Below are 25407 nucleotides of genomic sequence, written 5' to 3'. Positions count from 1 at the left end.
GCAAAATTGTGAAGTTGAAAGGCTCCAAACATGCCAAAGTTTCTGTAAATAGAAAGCCAACACACACCAAGGAGAATTCTACTGGGGAACCCTCAGGGTTATACAACAGTGCCTACATGTTGTGGCTACTTCCAGAAGGCAAGTGGACCAATGCACTTTGCTCTAATAGCTGAGGGCTTATTTACCTGAATCTGCACATACCCAGAAGCTTCAAAATCAGGAACAGAAGAGACTGCACACAAGATAAAAAAGGCTTAAAATCCACTTTAATAATGCATTCCTGTAACATTCCTCAGACAAACTCAAACTTGTTAGTGGGACAATTACAGCTCATGTTCAAACAGTTTACACTAAATGAAAATCTTGTAGTACTTCTACACAAAAGACAGGCAAGGTTAAGATTATACAAACAATTGTTTCAGTTAAGTCTTCAGCATGAGATACAGTATTTTTGTCCAATAGATTGTACTTTACTACCAGTAAAAATAAACAGCGGTACAACACATACCAAAAGATCCATCCAAACAAGAGCCTTCCAGCCATTCAGGCTGCACACGATGGGCAACTACTTTAAAGAAAGAGATGGTCCAGAGAAAAAGTAAAAACTACAAGTTAAAAAAAGAACATAAAACCCTTCCGTTTCACTACATGATGGGCCATTTGAAGCTATATAAATTTACAGAGTCACTGGGGTCTGCAAAATATTTGGGTGCTCCCTTAATGCTCCAGAGACTTGCCTGTGCTCCCAGAGGAGCTGTATTGGGCTAGAAGAAAGCTAAGAAATACTTCAACTGTATCTAAGTTAGTCTCAGGGCTGTGGCTGCATACAGGAAACTTGGAATGGTAAAGGCATCAGGGTCCTAGCCAGGTCTTACTTTTACTGCACAGCTACTGAAACCTCCCAGAAGTCATTTTCACATTGAAATTATAGGAATGCACCACACAAAATTTACTAGAACCTTTACCAGTCAGACTGCACTCCCCGTCCCTAGAGCGGCTTTGCCGAGGCAGGCCCTAATTAAACTACTGTGAAGAATCTCCCCCCACCCAAGTAGAACCCTGCATGGCCTGCCAAGATTCCTTTCCTCTTTGGGGTGTCGGTAGGGGGTAGCTTAATCCTATTAGTATCTGCGACGTTTGTTAGGACCAAATTCCCCCCCAGGATTTCCTCTGTTGAAGCCAGGCGGGTTTCCTCCCATAGCTCCAAGTCCTTCCATTGCGCTGCCCTGGCCAAAGCGATCAGCAGGCGGTGGTGGAGTCTTGGACAGGGTGAGAGCACAGAACAGGCAGAAAGGAGAAAAGACTTAAGTTAGAAGCAGTTCCAGTTGACCCGAGTCCCATCAGGACTCCACAGCCCCAAGTGACCTATCAGCTCCAGACAAGGCCATTGGAAGGCAGCAACTTCAGATGCCCCTGTGGGGCAAACACTTCTCCCAGATTTGCTGAAGGGTCTCCCAAACCAAGACTGGACCGACAGGCGCACAACTGTGTCATAGGAACAAATCTGCTTCCCCACAAAATCCACCTCTGCGTCTGCAATTCTAACAGCCATATGGCAGGACTGTTACCCAAACCTATAGGTTTGCAGTGGAACACGAGAAAAATGCAGTTAGGAAGCAGAACTTCATGATTCCACTGCGCTTCCCCGAACTGAACACCCAGCAAGGACACCGAGCCCAAATCATCATTAAGCTTTGTGAAGAGAGTGAGCAGAGGGTTTTGTACCCTCATACGTGCTGGGAGTGTCACAAAGGATTTATACGCAAATACAGGTAGCAAAACAGTAGCAGTCCATCCTTTCCCTCCCCCCACATAGAAGTTTTCTGGAGAAGCCTTGATTCTGTCCTGCAAGACATGTTACCACGGGGCAAGATGGAAACCCCGTCAGCACCAGAGCGGGTATGAGACAGCCCTTCTCTCCCCACTAGTTTAAGCAGCATCCCCAGCCGCTTTCAGTACCAACCACACAGCCAGCGTAAGTAGAGTCAGACTTCAAAGCAACCAGAAAAGGCACCGAATATTAGACAGCACCTGACCTTCTTTTGGCCATTTTCATTATGCTGCCTAAATACCTACCCTTTCAATCTGTCCCTGCCATGTTATCCCCCTCATCCCCACTGTATCCATGCTCTCCCCCTAATCCAATCCACCAACCTCATCCCTTCCTATCCCACTCTTTATCTACATGGGCATAATCATCATTTGAAATAAGAAACCCCAAATCATCTGATAATACAGCAACATATGTCTCTGGCAATCAAAGCAATGGCATGGACTTTACCATCCCAGTGCCTCCCCTAACAGCCACTACTCCAGGCTTAGATTGCAAGCTTTATAGGGCAAATTGGCTTATTTGCCATGTCAAATTTTTGGATTCCAAATCAGGCTAAAAGTTAACTCAGTGGAAACACCCAAGCTGTAGATGTAATAGTGCTCCTCAGGCAGGAGGAGTGGCCTGTAGAACAGATAGGAGCAATACATGGAAGGAAACCATGGTCTCCTGTGAAGCAAACACCGCTAGGTAAATGTCTAACTTGTCACCGCCATTCCCACCCTTTTGCTTTCCAAGAACATACTCCATACAAAGACTCCATTAAAGTTAAGAAACACTAACAACTAGAAGCTTCAAACTGCAGTTTAGACACTCAACAAAGAACTTAACTGCACCTCTACAGCAACCTAAGCCTAAAACCATTTGTTCCATGCATCATGTTCCTAAGAGCTTTAAAACACCAAGACACAAAGGCTGTAGACATCTTGTTTGGCAGCAATAATGCATTTATACAATTGCCAAGGTAGTAAACACCCAGGCACCGTGCGCTGGTTCTGATACTACTTCAAACATGCGTGTTTTTGTGATCTAGTAGCATTATGCAATGAAATAAAGGCAAAAGGTGGTGCAGTCACATTTTCATTTCACTCGCAGCAAAGCATTCTACTTCACAGTCAGTGCTAAGATAAAAACTTAAGGAGTGGTAAGAAGTTCCTTGCAACACTGCTACAGAAGCAGAGTTACGCTATGGGTTTCTTTCAGCTTTACTTCTAAATTGCTGCTGGGTGGTATGCGCTAATTTTCCACTGCTGGTATGCACTTTAAATTCAAAGCCTGTATGTGGCATTTCTTTGGGATTTTGAATTGTGAACTGTTTAAGGTGACATGCATTGGCAGTGCAAGAAGCAAAACCCGAGAAGGGACCACATTTTACCAGGTCGTTTATGGATAGCTGGGGAGGGGAGCAAAGTCAGGGTAGTATGTGGATGTGACACTCACTGTGGAGCCCTGATGGTCCCTCACCAGTCCCACTCTAGCTTACATAGTTTCATAGTCCTTAAGGTCAGAAAGGACCTAAACAGATCATCAGGTCTGACCCCTTGCCCCAGGCAGGAACGAGTGCAGGGTCATAACACCCCAGCCAAATATCTGTCCAGCCTCCTCTTGAAGACCCCCAAGTAGGACAGAGCACCACCTCCCTTGGGAGTCCATTCCAGAGCCTGGCAGCCCTAACTGTAAAGTAAAACAGGGTAGTAGCGAGAGATGAAAATCTCACAGGCACCTGATCTGTGTGGGGGGTGTTGTGGAAGGGAGGACAGGTTCTACCAGCAGCAAATTATAAAATCAGAGTCCTGTCTGCTGTCATAGAGAATTTATTCATGCTCTTGTTTGATTCTCTCTCCTCCTCTTCCCCACAAAGAAGTCAGCAAGAGCCTCTCCACTTCCCCCAAACCACAATCTTATATTTTAGATAGGCTACTACCATGCAGGAGTTAAAAACAAACAAGCCTAGGTTTCTAGTTGTTCTTTGCTCACTACTGTCTAAGCCATAACTCAAGCAGTAGGGGGTTTTCCACTGTTCTCTGCTGTGCAGAGCAACTGATAAGCCTATACATATAGACTGCCAGAAATCTGATCTCCAGACACTTGAGTTCAACTAACAGCTTCCCAAACATGCCTTCCCCTTTATTAAGTGGTCATATGCTACAATCTCTTTCAAGTGAATTTTTAGAACTAGTAATTCTACAGGTATGAGAGCAAAAAAGCAAGACTGAATCACTTCAGAACTGTGCAGCAAGTCTTATGTCAAGACAGACTTGTGAAGACCTGAAAAAAAGCAAAGATCAGGTATATCATGGCAAACAGGTCCTGACCTTAATGCCACAGCCCTTAACATTGAAAGCAAAACACCCTTCACTTAGAAAGGGCACAGGGAGAGAGTAGCTAGAAAGGCAATGCTGCAGATACATTACCATCCCCATGGCCCCATCAGGTATCATGGCTCCAGGACCAGCTGCCGGGGGTGCACCAGCTGGGACATTGGTGCCACCCATGGCACCTCTATTGTTCATGCCAATGGCACCTGAAAGAAATTGAAGAATATTCCTGACAGACCTAATAAGGACCACCCCCCATTACACTGGACAGACACACGGCCCATGCAGCCTTCCTGCAGAAGCACATCCCAGAGACCGAATCCTCAACCAGGCAGCCTTACAAATGTGCTAGTGGGTACTCCCCTTCTCAAAAATCAATCTGGGCAGCAAGCAGTATTCCAAGGGTCATAATCATATTTCAGCATCTATTAGCCACCTAATACTTCTGTCTCAGGGGCCAAAACTTGAGGCTGCAAAACCAACACCAAAATGCCATCATGGGGTTGTACTCCTTACCAGCCTGGACTTTGTTCCATAGTTCAGTCTTGCATGTTATAGCAGTCTGTAAACTAGAGATAAGTGTGCTTGGTAGTCCTGACTTCCTTACAGGCCTTCTGGCAATTTCACCTGAATCTTCTGCTGAAGGAGCTGCACTATCCACACATACTATTATCTCATTTATGTCTAACTTCTTTCACGTCTTGCCAAATACGCCTCACTCAGTCCAATGTAAATGCTAAATGCTCTTAAAACTAACTTTCTGTAGAACATAGTACGAGAACAGCCACCAACGAAATAGAAAGCAAGTTTCCAAGTACACTAAACACGGAGCCAGTAATTAGACCTGTTCTTGGAGCATTCCAGTCTAGAGAGAGGGGAACTAAATATACAAAGAAACAGAAGAAAGAAAGTCAGAAAACTCTTACCTCCCATGCCCATCTGTCCCATCCGCATGTCTGGTGGTTCCCTCTGAAAAAGAGGCACTTGTTTTTACATTACAGCATTACAGATATTTTTATATAACTTGACAAAGCCAGAACCTCCATGAGCTCATCAGTGAAGACCTGGAAACGGATGCTTTTAGGACAAGCCCTGAAGAAAGACCCTCCTCCAACCCACTCTTAGCTATTCAAACAGGACTTCACTTCACATAATTCATTCTGCAAAACAGTTAGCCACAAGCATTGCACAACATCCAACATCAGATACAAAGTAACACGTGCATATTTAAGCAACAGCATTGACATAAAGAAGAGCCAGTGCCTTGGTGGAGAGGTCTGTCAGAAGCAGCTGCAATACCATATCAGCAAGGTCAGGAAAGTGTACTTATGGAAAGGAATGCAGATGCACAAACTATGCCGATCTGAGCCCAAAGGCCAAGAAGTGACACAACTGTGGTGTCCCCTACAGAGAGATTATAGTTAGCAAGACAGTCCTTTTTTATTATTGATGTCAAGCAGGACACCACTGCACAGGCAACCTCCGCTTAACAGTTTTGGTTAGCGCTATTTCGCTATAGTACTCATTTAAAATTCATGCCCGATTCCACTGAGTGCTCACAGCACTCAGTGGAATCAGTGAGTTTTGACAGGTGGGTGGGGAGAAGCAGTGGCGGTGGCAGCGAGTGGGAGGGGTGGGAGTAAGTGCGGGGCCCGCACCAGTAGGGGCTCAGGGTGGGGGAGCAGGAGCGTGGGGCCAGAGTCGCCAAGGGGGTGGGGAGAGGCAGCGGCGGTGAGAACAAGCGAGCGGGGGGTAAGCGTGAGTGCAGGGGCTGCGCTGGTGCCCGGGGCCAGGGCTGGCAGGGTGGGACAGGAGCATGGGCCTGGGCTAGCACATGAGGCTGGAGCAGCCAGCAGACAGGTGGGGGAGTAGGGAGAGGCAGCGATGAGAAATGGTGGTAACCAATTATCTCTATTTACATTTATTCCTATGGGGAAATGGGTTTCACTTAGCATGGGTCCGCTCTCTAAAGCACAGAGGCAGAAAGAGATCTTGGGAGTCATTATCAATTCTAAAATGAACATGGGCCGCCAATGTGAGGACGCAGTCAGTAAGACTAACTGGACCTTGTCATGTATCCACAGATGCATCATGAGTAGGGCCAAGGAGGTGATCCTCCCCCTCTATGCAGCACTGGTTAGGCTGCAGTCAGAGTACTGCATCCAGTTCTGGGTGCCGCACTTCAGGAGGGATGTGGACAGCCTGGAGAGGGTCCAGAGGAGGCCACTCGCATGGTCAGGAGCAGCAGGGCAGGCCCTATGAGGAGAGGCTATGGGACCTGAACCTGTTCAGCCTTCACAAGAGAAGGCTGAGAGGGGATCTAGTGGCTGTCTATAAACTTACCGGGGGGACCAGAGGGGAATGGGTGAGACCCTGTTCCCCCAAACACCTCCCGGAGTAACAAGGAACAACAGCCACAAGTTGATAGAGAGCAGGTTCAGGCTAGACATCAGGAGGCACTACTTCAGTCAGTGTGGCTAGGATCTGGAACCAGCTTCCAAGGGAAGTGATACTGGCTCCTATCTTAGGGGTCTTTAAAAGGAGGCTTGATAATTACCTAGCTGGGGTCATATTAGTGTAAACTTACCAGGAGTCATATAAGCCCAGTATTCATTCCTGCCCAGGACAGGGGATTGGACTTGATGATCTGCTCAAGTCCTTTCCAACCCTGCATCTGTGAATCTATGAATCACTTAATGCTCATTTTTTCCAGACCAATTAAGAGTGCTAAGCAGTGGTTGCCTGTATTTGTAAAAGCAGGAGCTACTCTGCTACAAATCCAACAGTGCCTCCTTTGTCTACTGGCAGTTCCAACTCGCAAAAAGGAGCTTAAAAAGTAAGTTTCATTCTATTTCCTGTGTACATCTGGGACCAATAAAAAATCTGAACTGATGTTGTTCATTCGTATACACTCCCCCACACATACATACACACCCCCCCCGCACGCTATACATATACACACCCCCTATACACACACACCCCCACACCCCCTATACACACACACCCCCACCCCCATACACACCCCATACATATATACACACAGACCCCCATACATATATACACACACACACACCCCCCTATACATACACACTCCCACAATACACATACACACCCCCCTCCACACTATACATATATATACACACATACACCCACCCACACCCCCCTACACACACACACACATCTATACATTAGTGGTGTTTCATTTTAATCATGGAAAAATGTGGATTTGGGGTTACTTTTTTAAATCTGAAAATTAGGATTTTTTTATTTTTTTTTAATCAGAGAAAACCAGGATCCCTGCTGATCAGGTCCAGTGAACACACTTACACCTAACCTATAAAGTTTCCGTAGAGACGTACCATATTTACTCAAATATGACATGACCCTGCATATAAGACAACTCCCCAGTAATAAGACTCTATAGATAGAACATTTATAAGTTTATTATAATTTTCTAGGTATAGAATCTCATTATTGGTTTGCCTTGAATTTGTCCTCCAGGTGTCACCCCAACTTTTTCCTCCTGCAGCTCCTTCCCCTCCTCTTACAGACCAGTCTGGGGTGGCACAGGTGCTAAGGCGTGCAACTGACAGCTCAGAAGTTGCAAATTCAAGGCTAGAGCAGCAGCACCCACAGCACAGCCCTGCCAGATTCCAACAAATCTGTGAATTCTGCAAAATACCTTCTCGCACAAAGACAAGAAAAAGGAAGGAGTGCCAGACCTTGCTCTTCTTAAGCACGTGGAAGTGGGGTAAAATCTGAAAATGCTGACTTTTTAAAAAATAAATGTGCCTGTAGTCATTTGCATAAATATACCCACAGACTTAGTTCATCCAGAATAATGCATTTAATCTTTTCTGGAAGTGCTGCAAGTTTTAACACAGGTACTCCATGAACACACTTTTGTACCTATTTAAATATAGTACAAACTATGCATGATATTAGTCCAAAGTAACAGTGCCTTGATACCAAGATAATTAAACTCAACGTAACCTTCTAATGTGGGAAAGACAAATTTATCTATTACCAATTACTAAAAATATGGGTAAAACTGAAAAGCACCCAGAACCTGGCCTATCCCAAGGAGCTTATAGTAGATGGAACTACATGGGACAAAAGGGACAGAAACGTCATATGAATTTGGATACCAAGCAGGCCACAAACACTTCAAGTAGAATGGACGAAGTCCACTAGCCTAATCTTTGACAATCCTTCTATATAATACAATGGGAAAAGAGATACCAAACCCTTCTATGGCGTGGCAATGATTTCAATTCCTCACTCCCATTGTTATCAGAAATAAGAGACTAAAACCAAGTGGTTTCTGGAATGCAACTGTGATACCCGATATTACAAAATGCCAGGACTGGAATTGAGTCCTGGCTCAGGGGTGATCTGATGGCCACCTATAAATTTATCAGGGGTGACCACCAGTATCTGGGGGAACGTTTGTTCACCAGAGCGCCCCAAGGGATGACGAGGTCGAATGGTCATAAACTACTACAAGATCGTTTCAGGCTGGACATAAGGAAGAATTTCTTTACTGTCCGAGCCCCCAAGGTCTGGAACAGCCTGCCACCGGAGGTGGTTCAAGCGCCTACATTGAACACCTTCAAGAGCAAACTGGATGCTCATCTTGCTGGGATCCTATGACCCCGGCTGACTTCCTGCCCTTGGGGCGGGGGCCTGGACTCGATGATCTTCCGAGGTCCCTTCCAGCCCTAATGTCTATGAAATCTATGAGTCGCTGATTCCCAATAGTTTTTTTGCAGCCCTGTTGATTTATGAAATATCCAGCCTTATCACTGAATTATCATTTCTTTTTTTTAAGTCTTCTTTTATCACAAATGTTTCCTACTCTAAGAACTGGGAAAAGCTGAGGTATCAAATACTAGCAGGTGGTAACTTGACTAACATTTATTCTCAGTGACAATCACACTGCCAGGCCTGCAAAGTCCCTCAAGTCAGTAATGTTCAAACTGACAGGACAACGCACCTGTCTTCAAGATAGTGCTATCATAGCCAGGTATGCAAATCATAATAAGGAACTGCATTTCAACTGTTGCTCAGAGAATAGGCCTAGTTAGCACAAGCTCTTCTGCAGAGCAAAGTGACACACTGTGGGTTCTACCTGGACAGTGGGAGGAAAGCATATTGCCCAGCAGTTGGTGGATTTCTGTATGTTTATTCTATACTAAGATCAAGTTGAGGCTGCAAGTGCTCGGTAATCTGGAGCAGAACAGATTAGTAAATGTCCCGCAGCCAATACTCTGAACACTTGACAGAAGCCCCTGCACTGCATCTGGGCAGCATCTCACTAGCAGCACCAAGATAGGAAGTGAAGGCAGGAAGAACTCATACCGCATCAGGAAAATTCCCTTTAAAGCCCTCCTGCTGACGCCTCATCATCTCCTCCTGCTGCCTCCTCATTTCCTCCTCACGGCGCCTGCGTTCTTCCTCCTGCCTGCAAGGAGAGCATTCCAGAGACTCAGCACAGCCTAAGCCAAATTCTCTGCATCAGTGTGAAATGCTAGAGTATGCAGCTGCCTGATAGTATACATAAGGACACTGTCCTGCCCAGCCAGTGCAAGGTTAGGCTTCACAATACAAAAAACAGTAACTTCTGTGAGCACTGAGCAATTTCCAATCTATTTCAATTCTAATGAGTTCATTAGAAAAGGGCCCATTTATATTAGGCCCCAGTATCTAGCAGCTCCCACAGAAAGACTATCCACATGGAACTGTGAAACACTAGCCAGGTGGTCCTCAAGCCACGTTCCACAGAGCAATGGCTCCTAGCATTTCACAAAATGTCCAAGAATCAAACAACACAGCAGAAATGGAACAGGAGACCTGTGTGAAAGCTTCCAAAAGTGATCTGGAGATTGGGAAGGCAAAAGCTAAGACAGCAATATTCCCACCAACAACTCTGGAGCTCAGGATCACTGGCTTTTGCATTTGCCCCAAAAGTCAAGCAACCAAATCAAGGTCTATCAGGGAAAGAATAAATACTAGTCATTGACTCTCAAGGTCATTGGTATAGACCCCAAAATCCTCCACCCTAAAAACACTTGCACTTGGACAAAGATGACCAAAATGATGGCCACTATAAGTACTGCCCAACTGGTGCACCCAACGGTTCTGAGCAAGAGTGGCCGAACCCTTCCAGGGCGGGCTCGCTGAATTTAATACTGCCCCTTACCTGAGTTCCAGCTGTTTACGTTTCTGCACTTCCTGATTATGCAGTTCCTCCATTCTCCTCAGTTCTTCCTGACGTCTCATTAAATCTGGAAAAGGTAACAGCAAAAGTCAAAATCCCCACCCTGGTCAACTGCTGTTCCTTCTGTCTGCAGACGGGAGATGCAGCAATGTTACATCCCACTTCCATGCCTGAATCTCATTTTATGACTTGGTTTCTATTTGGCGCTGTATGCCACCTTAAAGAGGTGGTAGAAGAGAAGCTAGTTCTTCAGTGCTGCAACTCCACTGACTTCATCAAGGACTGTCTGACAAGTTAGTCAGTTAGTCATGTCCTAGCCTAACTAGTGTCAAACTGACATTCCTGGCTCTCAGAGAAGATCCAACCAAGTGCCTCATGTCGGCATTTTATTGCTCTCTTACTGCCGGGTCTTGGCTCTCACCTTGCCGCATGAGCATAACTTGATGCTCATGGCGAGCTGCTTCCATCTCCATCTCCAGCTTCTCTCGTGCTTCCTTGATGTTACGGTCTACTTGTTCTTGCTGCTGCTTCTCCATCTCTATCAAAGCCTTCCAGCGCATGGCATACTCATACTCAAAGGTACCAGGCTGTGCAAACCGAGGAGGCTGCTCACGCTCCCTGGTGGAGAGAAGTTATTGGATGTTTGACCAGAGACTGTACCAATGCAGGAATTACAGGGTGTGAATAAATGCAACAGCATATTCAGCATTTAGAAAGGCTAGATCACTAACACTTCAGATCTCTTATCTAGAGACCTGCCATCCTGTCAGCATGGACAAGAAAGAGAATCCCCACTAAACTGAATTAAAAGGTGCTTTTTCCGTCTGAAGTACCATCATGTCAAATCTCCAGAGAACATCACCATGGTTCTTCAAAGGGAGAAAACAAAGGAAGACCAGTCACTCCTGCCTCTTTACCAGTGCAAGTACTCTTTTCTGAAGGTGTAAACTACTTGCAGAAACCTGTTGCCTGGACTCAGGTAGTGCTTTCTACAGGCATGCAATAGTTAGCGAGAACAGCAAAAGGGAGAATAGAAGAGGAACATTCTATAATTTTCTATGATTCTATGTTCCTGTTTTACATCTGATCCATTGCAGAAGTATGCCAAACATACTCCCTTTTCACTCGACCTAAGATGACAAGTCTTGTCCTTATTCTACACAGCTCCTAAACCTCAAAGGCCTGATTTTGTTGGTATTGCCTTCCTGCTTCTACAAGTCTTGACTCAGTGAAGGATTCACAAAACAAAGCAAAGTCAATCAATGTAATCACATCCTGCCTCCTTGCTCTGTTCCTGTGATGGCCACTTGAAGTTACAGAAACTTCAGGGCAGGTCTGTCTGAATAGGGCCTTTACTACTTAGTGCCATAAAACTTACTTATTAGAGCCTTGCTGGAAAGAAAGGTTAGGCCCCAACTTGGGACTCTGAGCATCGAGGTCCAATAACCTGCTTCCTTTACACCAGTGGTAGGCCAGGTGAGTGGCATGGGCTAGTCCACGAGCCAGATCCAGCCTTGCACTGCCCTGATCGCACAACCTAGTACACAGAGCCATGCTATCCAATCTTCTGGCTCACCACAGATCCAGAAATTTGGCAGCAGGGGAGCACCAATTAACACTGCCACTGCTCCCCCATCACCAAATTTTCAGGCTCATGGTGAGTTTGGCAGGCCAGATGACATGGCTCTGCAGGCAAAAGCTGGCCCATGAGCCAGGTGTTGAGCACGTACTCTAGACTACCTTCGTGACCCTGAGCAAGTCAAAGTCTGTGCCTCGGTCCTCATCCATGTAATGAGCTAGGACATTCATTTAGCTCACATCTGAGTAGTTCAGATAACCAGCTACTGTGGCCAGATAAGCCCATAGAGAGAGACTGATAATCATGCATGGCAATAGCCTAAAAGCACTGCCTTCCACAGCAAAAGACAAATATGGTATTCTGCTTCCTGGGATGAAATCATATCTACAAAAGCAGCATAGGGAGGCTTTTCCTACCCTACGATCACCCACCCATCCTATGATTAATGCAGCAATTACTGGCCTATAGTTCACAGCTAACACTGGGCTCCCCGCCTCAGGCAGGCACATACTTGTGATACTGCTGGTTTTTGATGACCAATTTCTCTGGCAGTCCCTCCTCATCATCATACTGGTCCATGGGCTCCACAGTGACAGGCCGAGGAAACCTGAAAGGAGAGAGACCACACATTTTAAGTACTACACAGACACTGGCTTGTACTGCAGACTAGCTTCCACTTGCCCTCCGACCCTAATATTTAGAACGATGCATTCTCTACTCGCATTCAGAGTGGCCAGATCAAAGAATAGCACTGAACATCATGACAGAGAAAATACAAGTGGAAGCCAACTTCTCACCTGCTCCAAGTCATACATTGCAAGGGTCTGGGTTTAGATTATTGCCACCCTGACACAGTTTCCTCAGTGCCTTCCTTTAAAGTATGCGCTTGTGAAACCTAGATCAGCTAGCAGTAGGGCACAGCTACGCTGGATTCAGGCTGTCACTGTAAAAAAAGGCACTGCCTACTTGCAACCACTTCAATTTTCCTCTTACCCAAAAACATGCCCATGGGAATGCCTCAGTGCTGGGAATGGAGTAAACAGACCAGAGTCAGTGTAGATATATCCTTAGATACCAAAAAAAGCAGGACATGAATAAAGAGCAGATTCTGAAACACCCACTCAATGCTGCCCCCTCCCACCCCCCACTCAAAACAGCTGCCTGGATGAAGTGTGGCAAGTTTACTACCGGTCATTCCCAGACATTCACGAGAGAGGGAAAGAGAGAGTTTCATAGTAGGTAGGGTCGGAAGGGACCTGAGCAGATCATCAAGTCCGACCCCCTGCCATGGGCAGGAAAGAATGCTGGGCTCAAATGACCCAGGCTATGTGATTATCTAGCCTCTTTCTGAAGACCCCCAGGGTAGGGGTGAGCACCACTTCCCTTGGAAGTTGGTTCCAGATCCTAGCCACCCTGACTGTGAAGTAGCGCCTCCTGATGTCTAGTCTGAACCTACTCTCAATTAGCTTGTGGCTGTTATTCCTAGTTACTGCTGGTAGTGCTCAGGGGAACAGGGACTCTCCCATTCCCCGCTGGTCCCTCCTGATAAGTTTATAGATGGCCACCAGATCCCCTCTCAGCTGTCTCTTGTGGAGGCTGAACAGGTTCAGGTCATAGTTTCATAGTTGGTAGGGTCAGAAGGACCTGAGCAGATCATCAAGTCCAACCCCCTGCCATGGGCAGGAAAGAACGCTGAGGTCAAACGACCCCAGCAAGGTGTCTATCTATCCTCCTTTTAAAGACCCCCAGGGTAGGAGCGAGCACCACTTCCCTTGGAAGTTGGCTCCAGATCCTAGTCACCCTGACTGTGAAGTAGTGCCTCTTGATGTCTAGTCTGAACCTACTCTCTATCAACTTATGACTGTTATTCCTTGTTACTCCCAATACTGCTCAGGGGAACAGGGACTCTCCCATTGCCTGCTGGTCCCCCTTGGCCAGTTTATAGACAGTCAACAGATCCCCTCTCAGCCTTCTTTTGTGGAGGCTGAACAGGTTCAGGTCCCACAGCCTCCCCTCGTAGGGCCTGCCCTGCTGCCCCATGATCATGCAAGTGGCCTCCTCTGGACCCTCTCAATGCTGTCCACATCCCTCCTGAAGTGCGGCACCCAGAACTGGACGCAGTACTCCAACTGCAGCCTGACCAATATCACATAGAGGGGGAGGATCACATCCTTGGACTTGCTCATGATGCATCTGTGGATGCATGACAAGGTGCAGTTAGCCTTCCTGACTGCGTCCCCACATTGGCAGCCCATGTTCCTCTTGGGAGTCTATAATGACTCCAAGATCCCTTTCTGCCTCTGTACTGACGAGAAGGGAGTTCCCCAGCCTGTAGGTATGCCGTTGGTTCTTTCGCCCTAGGTGCAGTACCCTGCACTTGTCAGTATTGAATCCCATCTTATTCTCATCCGCCCAACCCTGTAACCTGTCCAGATAAAATTGCAGCCTGTCCCTCCCTTCTAGCATGCCCACTTCTCCTCACATCTTAATGTCATCTGCAAATTTGAACAAGGTGCTTTTCACCCCCTCGTCCAAGTTGCTGATGAAAATGTTGAACTGTGTGGGCCTGAGGACCAAGCCCTGGGGGCCTCCACTGCCCACATCCCTCCAGGTCGAATAAGACCCGTCCACCACCACACTCTGGGTGCAGCCCTCCAGCCAACTGGTGACCCACCTGACTGTGTAGGCATCGACACCACAATCTCCTAATTTTTTAACGAGAATGGGGTGAGAGATGGTGTCAAAGGCCTTCCTAAAGTACAGAAAGACTATGTCCACTGCTACCCCTGCATCTAAGGATTTTGTGACTTGGTCATAGGAGGCCACCAGGTTGGTCTGACAGGACCTGCCTCGAATGAACCAATGTTGGTTGCCCCTAAGCATACACTCCCCTGCTTGCCCCTCACAGATGTGCACCTGGATATTTTTCTAACAGAGTTTCCCCAGGACTGAGGTAAGACTAACAGGCCTATAATTTCCTGGGTCCTCCTTCCTCCCTTTTTTGAAAATGGGGACCACATTGGCCCTTTTCCAGTCCTCTGGCACCTCGCCAGAGCACGAGTGCTCGTAAAACTGTGCCAGGGGTCCCACAATGACCTCTGCTAATTCCCTCAGCACTATGGGGTGGAGATCGTCAGGACCTGCTGATCTGAACACGTCCAGTCCCTCCAGGAGTTCCCTGACTAGGTCCTCTCTGACCCTGGATGTGCCTCCCCTGGGACCATCAGGGATCCTGGTGGGGGGGGATGACCTGGTCCCTGCTCAGAAAAATGGAGGCAAAGAAATTGTTTAATAGGTTAGCTTTGTCATCTGGTGAGATACCAGATTTCCTAGCGTGTCCTGCAGAGGCCCCACGTTACCCAGAACCTTCTTTTTACCCCCTATGTATTTAAAAAAGGATTTCTTGTTATCCTTGATCCAGGTCACTAGTCCCAGTTCCATCTCCGCCTTGGCCTTCCTAACAGCCCCCCTACAGTCCTTAAGCAATGGAGGTATAGTCTTCCCTGGTGATGGCCCCTCCCTTCCATTGGGTGTACGCCTTTTTAGCTTTGAGACGTTCCTGGATGCTTTTGGTAAGCCATGGGGGCTTTTGAGCACTCTTGCCCCCTTTGATCTGTGTTTGGATTGCTACCCTTTGGGCTTGGAACGACCACTCTTCTTGGACTCCCAACTCCCCACCCCTCCAGGACCTCACTGCCTCCCCAACTAGTCTCCTTAGCTCAATGAAATCCGCCCTCCTGAAGTACAGGGCTGCTGTCTTGCTACAAGCCTTTGCCACCCTGCGCCAGATGGTGAATTCCAGTAGGTGATGATCACTATCGCCCCGGTTCCGTAGCCCCTCCTCATAGAGCCTGCCCTGCTGCCCCCTGACCATGCACGTGGCCCTCCTCTGGACCCTCTCCATGCTGGCCACATCCCTCCTGAAGTGCGGCGCCCAGAAGTGGGCGCAGTACTCCAACTGCAGCCTGACCAATATCACATAGAGGGGGAGGATCACCTCCTTGGTCCTGCTTGTGATGCATCTGTGGATGCATGACAAGGTGCGGTTGGCCTTACTGACCGCGTCCTCATATTGGTGGTCCATGTTCATCTTGGGGTCAATAATGACTCCAAGATCCCTTTCGGACTCTGTGCTGACGAGAAGGGAGTTCCCCAGCCTGTAGGTATGCTGCTGGTTCTTTCTCCCTAGGTGCAGTACCCTGCACTTGTCAGTACTGAATCCCATCCCATTCTTATCCGCCTACCCCTGTAACCTGCCCAGATCTAGTTGTAGCCTGTCCCTCCCTTCTAGCATGCCCACCTCTCCCCAGATGAACAAAGCTAGCTGCTTTCCGAAACTGAAGGCACCCGAATCATCTCCTACTAGTTGAATTGGCAGTGCCATCTCCAACTCCTCCAGAAAAGGGTAAGACAGTGGTAGTGAGAACAAATAAAACTAACATTTAAGAGAGCAAGCACAACTCACCCTGTGCTTTTACTGTCTTCCTACCTCACGTGCACAACATACTGATTGTTCACCCCGAAAAAGGACAAAAAAGCTTTCTCTTTAGGTCTCCCCAAAGCATGACACCTTTAGTGTTACTAGTCATTACTGACTCCAAGATGAACATGAGCCGTCAATGCCAGACCACAGCCAGCAAGGCCAGCCATACCTTGTCATGCATCCAAAGGTGCATCTCAAGCTGGTCCAGAGAGGTGATACTCCCCCTCTATGCGACTTTGGTTAGGCCGCAGTTGGAGTACTGCATCCAGTACTAGGTGCTGCACTTCAAAGGGATGTGGCCAGCCTGGAGAGGGCTCAGAGGAGGGCCACCCGCTTGGTGAGAGGGCGGCAGGACAGGCCCTACAAGGAGAGACTGAAGGACCTGAACCTGTTCAGCCTCAGCAAGAGGAGGCTGAGGAGAGACCTAGTGCCTGCCTACAAGCTCATCAGGGGAGATCAACAGCAAATAGGTAGAGCCCTTTTCTCCCCAGCACCACCTGGGGTGACAAGGAACAATGGTAATAAGCTGATGGAGAATAGGTTAGGTTAGAGATCAGAAGGCAATATTTTACAGTTAGGGTGGCCCAAATCTGGAACCAACTTCCCAGGGAAGTGGTCCTCGCCCCTACCATGGGCAAATTCAAAAGGAGGTTGGATGATCACCTGTCTGGGGTCTTGTGAACCCAGCATTCATTCCTGCCTGTGGCAGGGGGTCAGGCTAGATGATCTGTTCAGGTCCCTCCTGACCCTAGCTACTATGAAACTATAGCAGGGATCCGGGTTTTCCGTTCACCATGGAAAAACATGGCAAAATACAGATTTTCACATTTTAAGGGGAAAAATACAGGAAACAGTGGGTTTCCCCCTGCAGACGTGCAGAGTTTCAGCCTGCAAGGGGCTGGGGGGAGCAGAAGGAGGGCAGTTAGAAAGAAGGTGCCATGTGAATGTGCACACATGCATGTGGCAGCCAAGTAGCCTGCAGAGCAGCTCCCTGCAGGTAAACTGGGGGTGGGGGGTGGGATTGAGGCCCCCATAATGAGGGAGGGAGGGGAGTTGGGCAGGGCTGGGGGTGCTGCCCAGACAGGGTGGTGCATCAGGCCTGGGGCTTGGGCAGGGAGCGTCACAGAGTTGTTGGCAGGCCAAGGATCTGGGTCTGCAGCCCCCTGCCCCCCTCAGCAGCGCCCAAGTTGCAGCTGCTGCCTGCAGGTCTCCCCAATGGGTGGTACGGCCAGAGCAGAGCTGTGACAGGGGCTCATTAGTGAAAGGCCTCAGTAGCTGTCGAACCAATGGAACAAAAGGCCCTCCTGAGTTAGACCCTCCCAAAAATGCTCTGCTACCACCCTAAGACTTGCTGAGGCTCAGGAACTGGGTACAAGATTCCATTGCAGGAGTATTTACTGCACGTAAAAGCTGTTTCTACACTCGCCTGCAAGGGAATCCAGACGGGCCAGCTAACATACTTAAGCTTTATTCATTGGCTAACTGCGTTAAAAACAGGAAGGACAGCCTCTAAAACAAGCTTCTGCCCCTTTAGGCCTGTTTTGGGAGGCTTTGCCAATATGGACACATATACAACAGCAGCTCCCAAATTAGCACGTTGACCCCACAGGTGGTTTCCAGAAAGGCTTCAGGCATGCCTCTTGTGCACAGTTTTTGAGGGGTTTTAAAATGGTCCAGGCATGGCATATAAAATCACTAGGATTCTTCATGGTAAAGCATATTTCACTCCATATCACACCTATTCCAGCACCTTCTCTCAAGCTGTGAACATGCCAGAGACACGCTTTTTGCCTCCAGACTTACGTAGTTAGCAGGAAAGACCCTTCGCTACATCTATCCAGGGCTTTTCTGGCAGCTGGCTTCCCTGAGAACTCCACAATGCCTTTCCCAGAAGATCTTCCTCTGTCATCCACAATTACCACAGCCCTCTCCACCTGGCCAAATATCGAGAAGGCCTCCTCAAGGAGCTCATTTGACACAAACTGAGGCAGGTTTCTGACGGTCAGCGATGCACTGTGGCAGGCAAAACGCACTCTTAGCTGCTTCCCACGCAGAGGCATGTTGTCAAGTTCCACCTTTGCAATCTCTGCCAGAGTGCGAGTTTCCTGAAGATAAGAAAGTGGCCATTAAAACTTGATGCAGCATGGAGACGCAAAGAAAGGCACAGAAACAGAGAAGACGGCCTGAAGACCAGCCTTCCTCCTGGACAAACCCTAATTTATAGTGCAATGAAGGATGCCCCAGTAACATGAAACAAACAAACAAAACAAAACAGTTCTCTGACCATTTTCCAAGGTGTCAGAGTTGCACTCATTCAGTGGGCACGTACGAAGCTTGGAGGGAGAAAAGAAAGCAGGTATCAAGGCACAATGCTTAAAGGAAGGTTACAAGAACTACAGTCAGTGCACAAGACTGTTAGTATTAACAGCGGGAAGCAAAATCAGAGCTGCACTTCCCCAGGTTTTTCTCAGTAGCCTAGTTTAATGACTGACATAGGAAATGCTCAATACATGAGATTACAAAGGTAAAATGAGAAAATATTATTTGAATTTAGCTTTATTTAAACTAGTGTTAAATGCCACCTTGTAACTTTGTTCTCCAGCTTCTCACCCTTACAAAGAACTCAAGTACACAGGCCCAGCTCCACACCTCCCTTTGCCAACTGGAATGTCATGACACTGCTAGGGTGGCCTTTCCTTGCCTCCAGTGGCAGAAGCCTTTAAAAAGAATTGAATTCTTCCTCAAGCAACCTCCCCCACAAAACCCCTTCCAACCCTGTGCATCTGAGATTCCTTTATTGATGTACAATTCCTGGACTGATATTATGCTGTAAAATTTAAAAAAAATATTAAAAACTTAAGAATCTTTGTTCTTAGGTATCACACAAAGGTCAATTTCCCATCAGCAAAAAAGGAGAGGTGACAAGATATCAGAGCAAGAAAGGATTCCGGACAAAGACAGGTCACATCGTATCATTTAACTGTATTTATTTATAAATATTGCCATGGGCTTTACCGCCCCCAAAGATGAGCACCTGAGAGACAGGTCATTACTATTCCTGTATTACAGATGGGGAACCAGAGGCACACATGAAAATGCAAATTCCCAGGGTCAGACAAAGGGTTCTCAGAGACAGGAACAAGCCCAAGGGCTCAAACACAAACCTACCCTTTCTACCCGTATGATTTGCACTGTGCAGCTAGTGAATGACTGGTTGCCAGTTTTCTCCAAGACAGAGCTGGATCAAACAGGCCTAAGGCTGGCTTAGATTAGATTCAGTCTACAACCTGGGAGTATACTATGCCTACAGTATTGCACAGGCTCCAAGAGCAAGAGTCTAGGGCCTACATTTTGAAAAATCGTATACATTACCACCAAAACCCAGAAGTAGACTCTTAGGTACTGTAGCAGGCAAGGTGGGTCATGTGAAAAATGACCCAGGGGGGAGGGTGGGGGGTGGCAGCAGGTGGCTGCAGGGGAGTATCTTTGACTGAGCCAACTGTATAGGTAAGAGAGGTGGTCAATCAGCCTTTGGCACTAAGTGCCCTTTCTCAGGGTGAGAACACCCAAGTCTGACAGGTCCCACAGCCTCACTCCTGCCCATGGAAAAGGGTAGGTCTCAGCAACTATTTCACTTAGTGCCATGCAAACATGCCATAAAGCAGGGACTCTCAAAGCCATAGAAGCACTCTCCCTATTCTTCTGAAAGGCTGATGTCCCTGTCTCACTCCTACAGATTTCCTGGTATATCCAGTTGATTTAAGATCCACCTCCAATAGTTAGTTTGCACTTTCTTTCTCTCCAGCTAGGACAGGACTGTAAAGGGACTTGCATAAAAAGTGGGTAATGGGATTATAAACAAACTTCACTTGGTGTAATGAAGCTGATAGCATTTGTACTTCCCCCTAGGAAATGTTCCACCTACACCACCTGCTCAAGTTGACCCCATATTCCATACTACCAAAATTAAAACCACCTGCTTAGTGAGAGCAGGCTGGACTAACAAGATAGCTAAGCTTCATCTGTACTTCCAATAAGCATCACTCCCTAGTACCAGAGGACATCCCAAAAGTAGCAGTAACCACTCACCAGCCTGATAAAGCCAAAGCCTTTGTCCTTGTGTATGAAGACTTCACCTGCCTTTCCATATTTCTCAAATAACTTCCTCATCTCCTCCTCTGTAATATCTGGGGGCAGGTTCCCCACAAACAGACGGCTCCTCTGGGTGAAGGTCTTTTCACCAGGTTTCCGAAAATTCTTCAGGTCAATTGTCAGACCTTCATCTGAGGGAAATAATGCCCAGCAGCAATGATAAGCCTTATTATATCACATCAAACACTGCATAAATACACAGATAACATCTCCCATACACAGCCTGGGAAAGCAAGAGATGGGACCCAGGTTCCAGAACATGCTTCCAAGCTGGCAAGGATACTGGAATGGTGAGAATGGCAGGAAACCCACAGGTGGGACCTCAGCAACTACTGCAAGTTTTTCGGTCCATATTTATACAACACTGAGCAGCTAGAATAGAACCAATGCACCGACAAATTAATGATACATGAATCAAAGCATAGTGAAGGAGGAAGCGTGAAGGTTTCCAAATAGTAGTGAGAGAAACATGGGAAATCATCTGACTTCTGAATTGGTCCAAGCCAGACTCACAAAGATGCATTTGGATATCAGCCATCAGGTACAGGAATATGCTAACAGAAGCTTGACGTTAGAGATCTCTTATGGCCACTATCCTGTCCTTAGTGGAACAAACCAAAGAATGCCAAGATATAGGCCTGTCATTCTGAGATGACCTCCCCATGAATGTCAGAGTCCTACTTCTCCAGTCAAGCAGAGCAAAGACTAGCCAGCCACCTTATTCCATACTCAAATGGAAACAGGTCTGCACATGATGCTGAGACCAGGGAAACAGCCTCCCACTAAAAGTGCAAAATGGGTAATAGGACTATAAAGGAATTTTATTTGGTGTAGTGAAGCTGATGGCATTTGTACTTCCCCTTAGAAAAGGTTTCACCTACACCAACAGCACAGAGAGAATATGACCAATATAAGATAGGAGAGGTCTAGTAAAAAATGCAGTCAGTATCTAGACAATCAGGTGACATGGCCCACAACAGATGATAGGTAATGCAATGAAGGGAAATACAAGAAAAGCAGAACGCAAGAAATTACTTGGCACTTAGCAGACTTTTCCCAAAGCACCGCGTTAGTATTAAATAGATGAATTAATGTAATCAGCCACCTCCCCAAGCCATACGCAGAAATGGAGTTCCAATCCCTCCCATCATGCTTCTGAACAAGACACCTCCTTTCCCCCATAACCCCCCCCCCCCCCACGCCATTAAACCCCACTCCTTGAGGTCCAAATTATTATCACAATTTCACCAATCCAGAGCTGTCAACACCACTGGATAAAGGTTAACTTAGCCCAAAGGATGAGAAATGCTAGCTCCAAACACAGAACAGTGCATTCCAAGGGGAAGGGCCACTGTCAGGAAAAAAACACCCCCCCCCAGACAGGAAGAAATCATTGACAGAAGACACCTGCTCCCCCTTACTTCCCCCCAAAGGACTGGAAAGAAAAATAAAGATGGGGGAAAGCAGTAAGGTATTCAAGAGATGCCTGATGGGGAAAAGAGCATCTAAGGGATACCCACACCTTGAGAATGAGTCCTGCCCCCCCAGTTGTTCGTGCCAACAGGGAAGCTGGTCGCTGGAAACACTGACAAGACTCACTGAGGGACTGTTTTCTAGTGAGAAGAGAGGCTAAGGCTGTGTCCAGTTTTTGGCCTCTCACTTCTAGAAAGACATGGACAGATTGGAAAGGGTCCAGGGGAAAGAGACCAAAAAAAATAATTAGGGACCTCAGAAGCAAGACTTAGGAGGAAAGGCTGAAAGCATTAGGGTTATTTAGGTTGGAGAGAGAAGACTGAGAAGGGATTTGAACAGTCTTCAAATAGTTAAAGCATACTTTATAGATGAGGGAGATGGGCTTTTCTCTGCAGCCACAGGGAAAAGGACTAGGAGCAATGGCCTCGAGCTGCAGCAGAGGCAATGTAGGTTGGAGACTAGGAAAAACTTTTTGACTGTGAAGGTAAGTCAAGCATCAGAACAGACTACTTGGAAAAGTTACAGAATCTTCACCCCTGGACACTTTCAAGAGCTAGTTACACAGACACTTGGCTGGAACAGTTTAGTCTGGCACGATCCTGCCCCGAGCAGGGGGCTGGACTAGACGACCACACAAAGTCCCTTCCATCCCTATTTTCCTATACCTTACGGACAGCATGTGGGAAGAGCGAAAATCAGAGCAACAGACAATTTTACAGGTATTTTGTTTCTATGAGAACAGATCTGTAATATTTTGCAAATCAGAGATGCTAACTCTGCAAGCTGGCCAATTTTCCCCTGCTGGAGCTGGAAGGTCTGAATAGGAGCCAAGGAAACAGAGATCTGCTGGGGGCAGAGTTACCCCAAAGGGCAAAAATCCAGTCTGCTCCCTGAAAACAAGCAGAACAGTGGAGAGGGGCTTGGGGTGTCCCTGTGACAGCAGTGCGACACACAATTTACCCCACCTCCAAAGAAGTGAAAAGTTTGACTATCTTTTTGGAAAAGAATAATGCAAGGGATTGCGTGAGACGGCCAGAATTAGGACAAAAAGGTTCCTAAATCCCTGTCCCACAAGTAAGGATGGGCAGCTGAGGACAATCCAAAGCAAGCTCTGAAGTACTGCGTTAAAGACGTATTTCACAGAGAAAATGTGTCAGGGTGAGGTGAAATACCCAGCAGAGACTTGAGGGCATGTAAGGCCCCCAGAACGACTCCACGACTTCCACCCCACGACTCACTCTGGCTGTTGGTCTGTTGCCCGTTGGCAGGAATCGGTGGTTGCTGATGTTGCTGATGTTGCTTTCTTGGAGTGTGGTTCTGTTTATCCATGTTAAAGCCTTTATTGCCCTGCATTTTTCCAACCTGAAAACAAAAACATACCCAGTTAGGTACTGTATGGGTAAGCTAGGCGCCCCCGCTACTCACGGCGCTACGCATGCCGTCCAGGGCCCCGCCTTGGGTCTAAGGATCAGAACTAGCACCCCTGACAGAAGCAAGAGCAGGCACCCGGTCTGCCAGGGTCTCCCGCTGGTCTTCACAAGCCCGCGCCCTGCGCCGCCAGCCCAGCCCAGCCCAGCCCAGCCGAGCGTCCCCACGAGCAGGAGGACGGCTCGCACGAACCCAGGGTGAAGCGTATCGCAGTCCGCCAGGCTGGGGCTCGGGGGCAGAGGAGCAGCGCCCGGACCCTGCGCGCCAAGGCGCTCGGGCGGCGCCCGCAGAGCTGCCCCGCTCCGGCCCACGAACACGCCCCAGCTGCACGGGCGGGGCAGGACGGCGAGGGCACGCGGCGGGGCGCGGGCCGGCGCTGCCAGCGGAGCGCTCGCGTAGGAGCCCCGGCCCCAGCGGGAGGCAGCGGCGCAGCGCGAGACCCGCGAGGCCACCCCGGCCCGCCCGGCCCGGCCTCGGCGAAACAGCCCCGCAGGCCCCGGCCTCGGCGAGCGGCCCTGCAACGCCGCCCCCGGCCCGGCCTCACCGAGCGGCCCCGCAGCGCCCGCGCCCGGCCCCGGCCCAGCCTTGCCGCGCCTCACCGAGCGGCCCCCGCCCGCAGCGGGTCGCGGCCTCCTCGCCTCGGAGCGGCCTAGAGAAAGAAGCGCGCGCGCGGCCGGAAACCGCACAACCTAGCCGCGCGCCGCCGGCCCGCCCCCGCCGCTCGCCCATTAGTCGCGCTGCTGCGCCCGCCCCGCGCTCAGTGGCTGGCCTCCCTGCCCGTTAGGGGCCGTTCGGGGGTGAGGCGGCGCCGAGCTCGGGGCGGTGCCTCCTGCCGAAGCCTATTGGCTGAGCCGGCCTCGCGGCCCGCGAAACACGCTGCCAATCACCGCCCGGGCTCTCAAGCTTGGGTGAGAGGCGCGAAGGGGACAAAGGAACGCGGCCTCGATCGGCCCGGAGGCGGGTGCGCATGCGCAGGGCCCCGCTGCCCGGCTCGCGCGCAGCCGGTGCAGGCGCTCCGGACCCCGCAGCAGGCGCGGTGCCGGCCCCCTGCAGCGCCCGCCCGGCTGCGCGCCTCGCGGGCGGACAGACAGACGCTGGCCGGGACCCTGGCCCGGCTCGGCGTGCGGGACCCCTCGCTACAAAGCCCCCCAGGAGCGGGTCGGGCCGGCCTGGCCGAGGGCGGCTTGTGCGGCGCCGGCGCCCCGGGGCCGAGCTGGGAGCGGCGCCGGGCTGCGGGGGACGATTGGGTGGCAGCTGCGCTGCTCTTGCCGTCTCCGCCTCGGGGGGCAGCAGGGACGCGAGGGCTCTGCCGCCCGCGGTGCCTGCACTTGCCAGCCGCGGCAGTGAACGAAGCCAGGACCGCCTGCGAGGCGACCGGCCGGCGGCCCACGCGGCCGTGGCGCTGCACTGGCTGAGGCTGGACCAGCTTTGGCCGTGGCAGCGCCTCGAGCAGGTGCCCCAGGTGGCTTTTCAGCCTTCCATATGCTGCTTTCTGCTGCCCCAGGGCAGCTCACAGCTCAGGCCCAGTCTCAGCCCAGCTGCTCCAGCCAAAGCCAGTCACCCCAAGGGGACCCGAGTTGGGTCCAAGTTGGCTGCTCTGGAAAACCTCCCACCCCCCACTTCCTCCCTCCCCTCATGCTTTTAGCCACCTTGACCCGGTGGCTAAGTCTGGGCTTGTGACACGCGAGACATGTTGCTGACCACTGGCACATGACTGGAGACTGCAGCCCCAAGTGGGCCAGGTGCCTAGAAGAGGCATGTCCGTCCCTTCCCAGACCAGCCAGGTGCTCCATCTGTGTACTGCTGAAAGGGGAGCTAGGTGTGCGCCACTTCCCCGTGCCTCTGCTTCAGCCTGCCCGAGCACAAGTAAAGAGGCTCTCCTAGCCCTGGGCTCATCTCTGCCACCCAGGAGCGTTTTACAAT

At 49.2% G+C, this 25407-nt stretch overlaps 1 protein-coding gene across 3 annotated transcripts; it reads right to left on the bottom strand.

Moving 5' to 3' along the window:
* Nucleotides 1–246: 246 nt before the first annotated feature.
* NONO (non-POU domain containing octamer binding) lies at nt 247–24187 on the bottom strand. 3 transcript variants are annotated; one of them, XM_059732965.1, is made up of 11 exons: nt 24084–24187; nt 23295–23418; nt 20521–20714; nt 18235–18536; nt 12460–12555; nt 10791–10987; nt 10352–10436; nt 9511–9613; nt 5076–5118; nt 4246–4355; nt 247–1259 (listed from the first exon to the last, which is right to left on the bottom strand). In XM_059732965.1, the coding sequence occupies exons 2-11, from the start codon at nt 23407–23409 to the stop codon at nt 1122–1124; spliced, it is 1383 nt and encodes a 460-aa protein (XP_059588948.1). In that variant the 5' UTR covers nt 23410–23418; nt 24084–24187; the 3' UTR covers nt 247–1121. The 3 variants fall into 3 exon arrangements, with proteins under 3 accessions (XP_059588948.1, XP_059588949.1, XP_059588950.1); XM_059732966.1 differs by lacking the exon at nt 24084–24187 and adding an exon at nt 24029–24050; XM_059732967.1 differs by lacking the exon at nt 24084–24187 and adding an exon at nt 23677–23698.
* Between the last annotated feature and the right edge of the window lie 1220 nt (nt 24188–25407).

This window comes from Alligator mississippiensis, chromosome 8 (assembly GCF_030867095.1).
Source record: "Alligator mississippiensis isolate rAllMis1 chromosome 8, rAllMis1, whole genome shotgun sequence".
Lineage (NCBI taxonomy): Eukaryota > Metazoa > Chordata > Crocodylia > Alligatoridae > Alligator > Alligator mississippiensis.
Note: the sequence above shows the minus strand (reverse complement) of the source record. Positions and strands in the feature narration are given on the sequence as shown.

What these genes read in the sequence shown, in the direction of transcription:
- NONO (XM_059732965.1), bottom strand. Translation starts at nt 23,409, where the DNA reads ATGCAGGGCAATAAAGGCTTTAACATGGATAAACAGAACCACACTCCA. An exon ending in GCAACAGACCAACAGCCAGA is followed by an intron (nt 20,715 to 23,294) that starts GTGAGTCGTGGG and finishes TATTTCCCTCAG; the next exon opens with ATGAAGGTCTGACAATTGAC. An exon ending in CTGATGGGGCCATGGGGATG is followed by an intron (nt 1,260 to 4,245) that starts GTAATGTATCTG and finishes ACCCTGTCCAAG; the next exon opens with ACTCCACCACCGCCTGCTGA.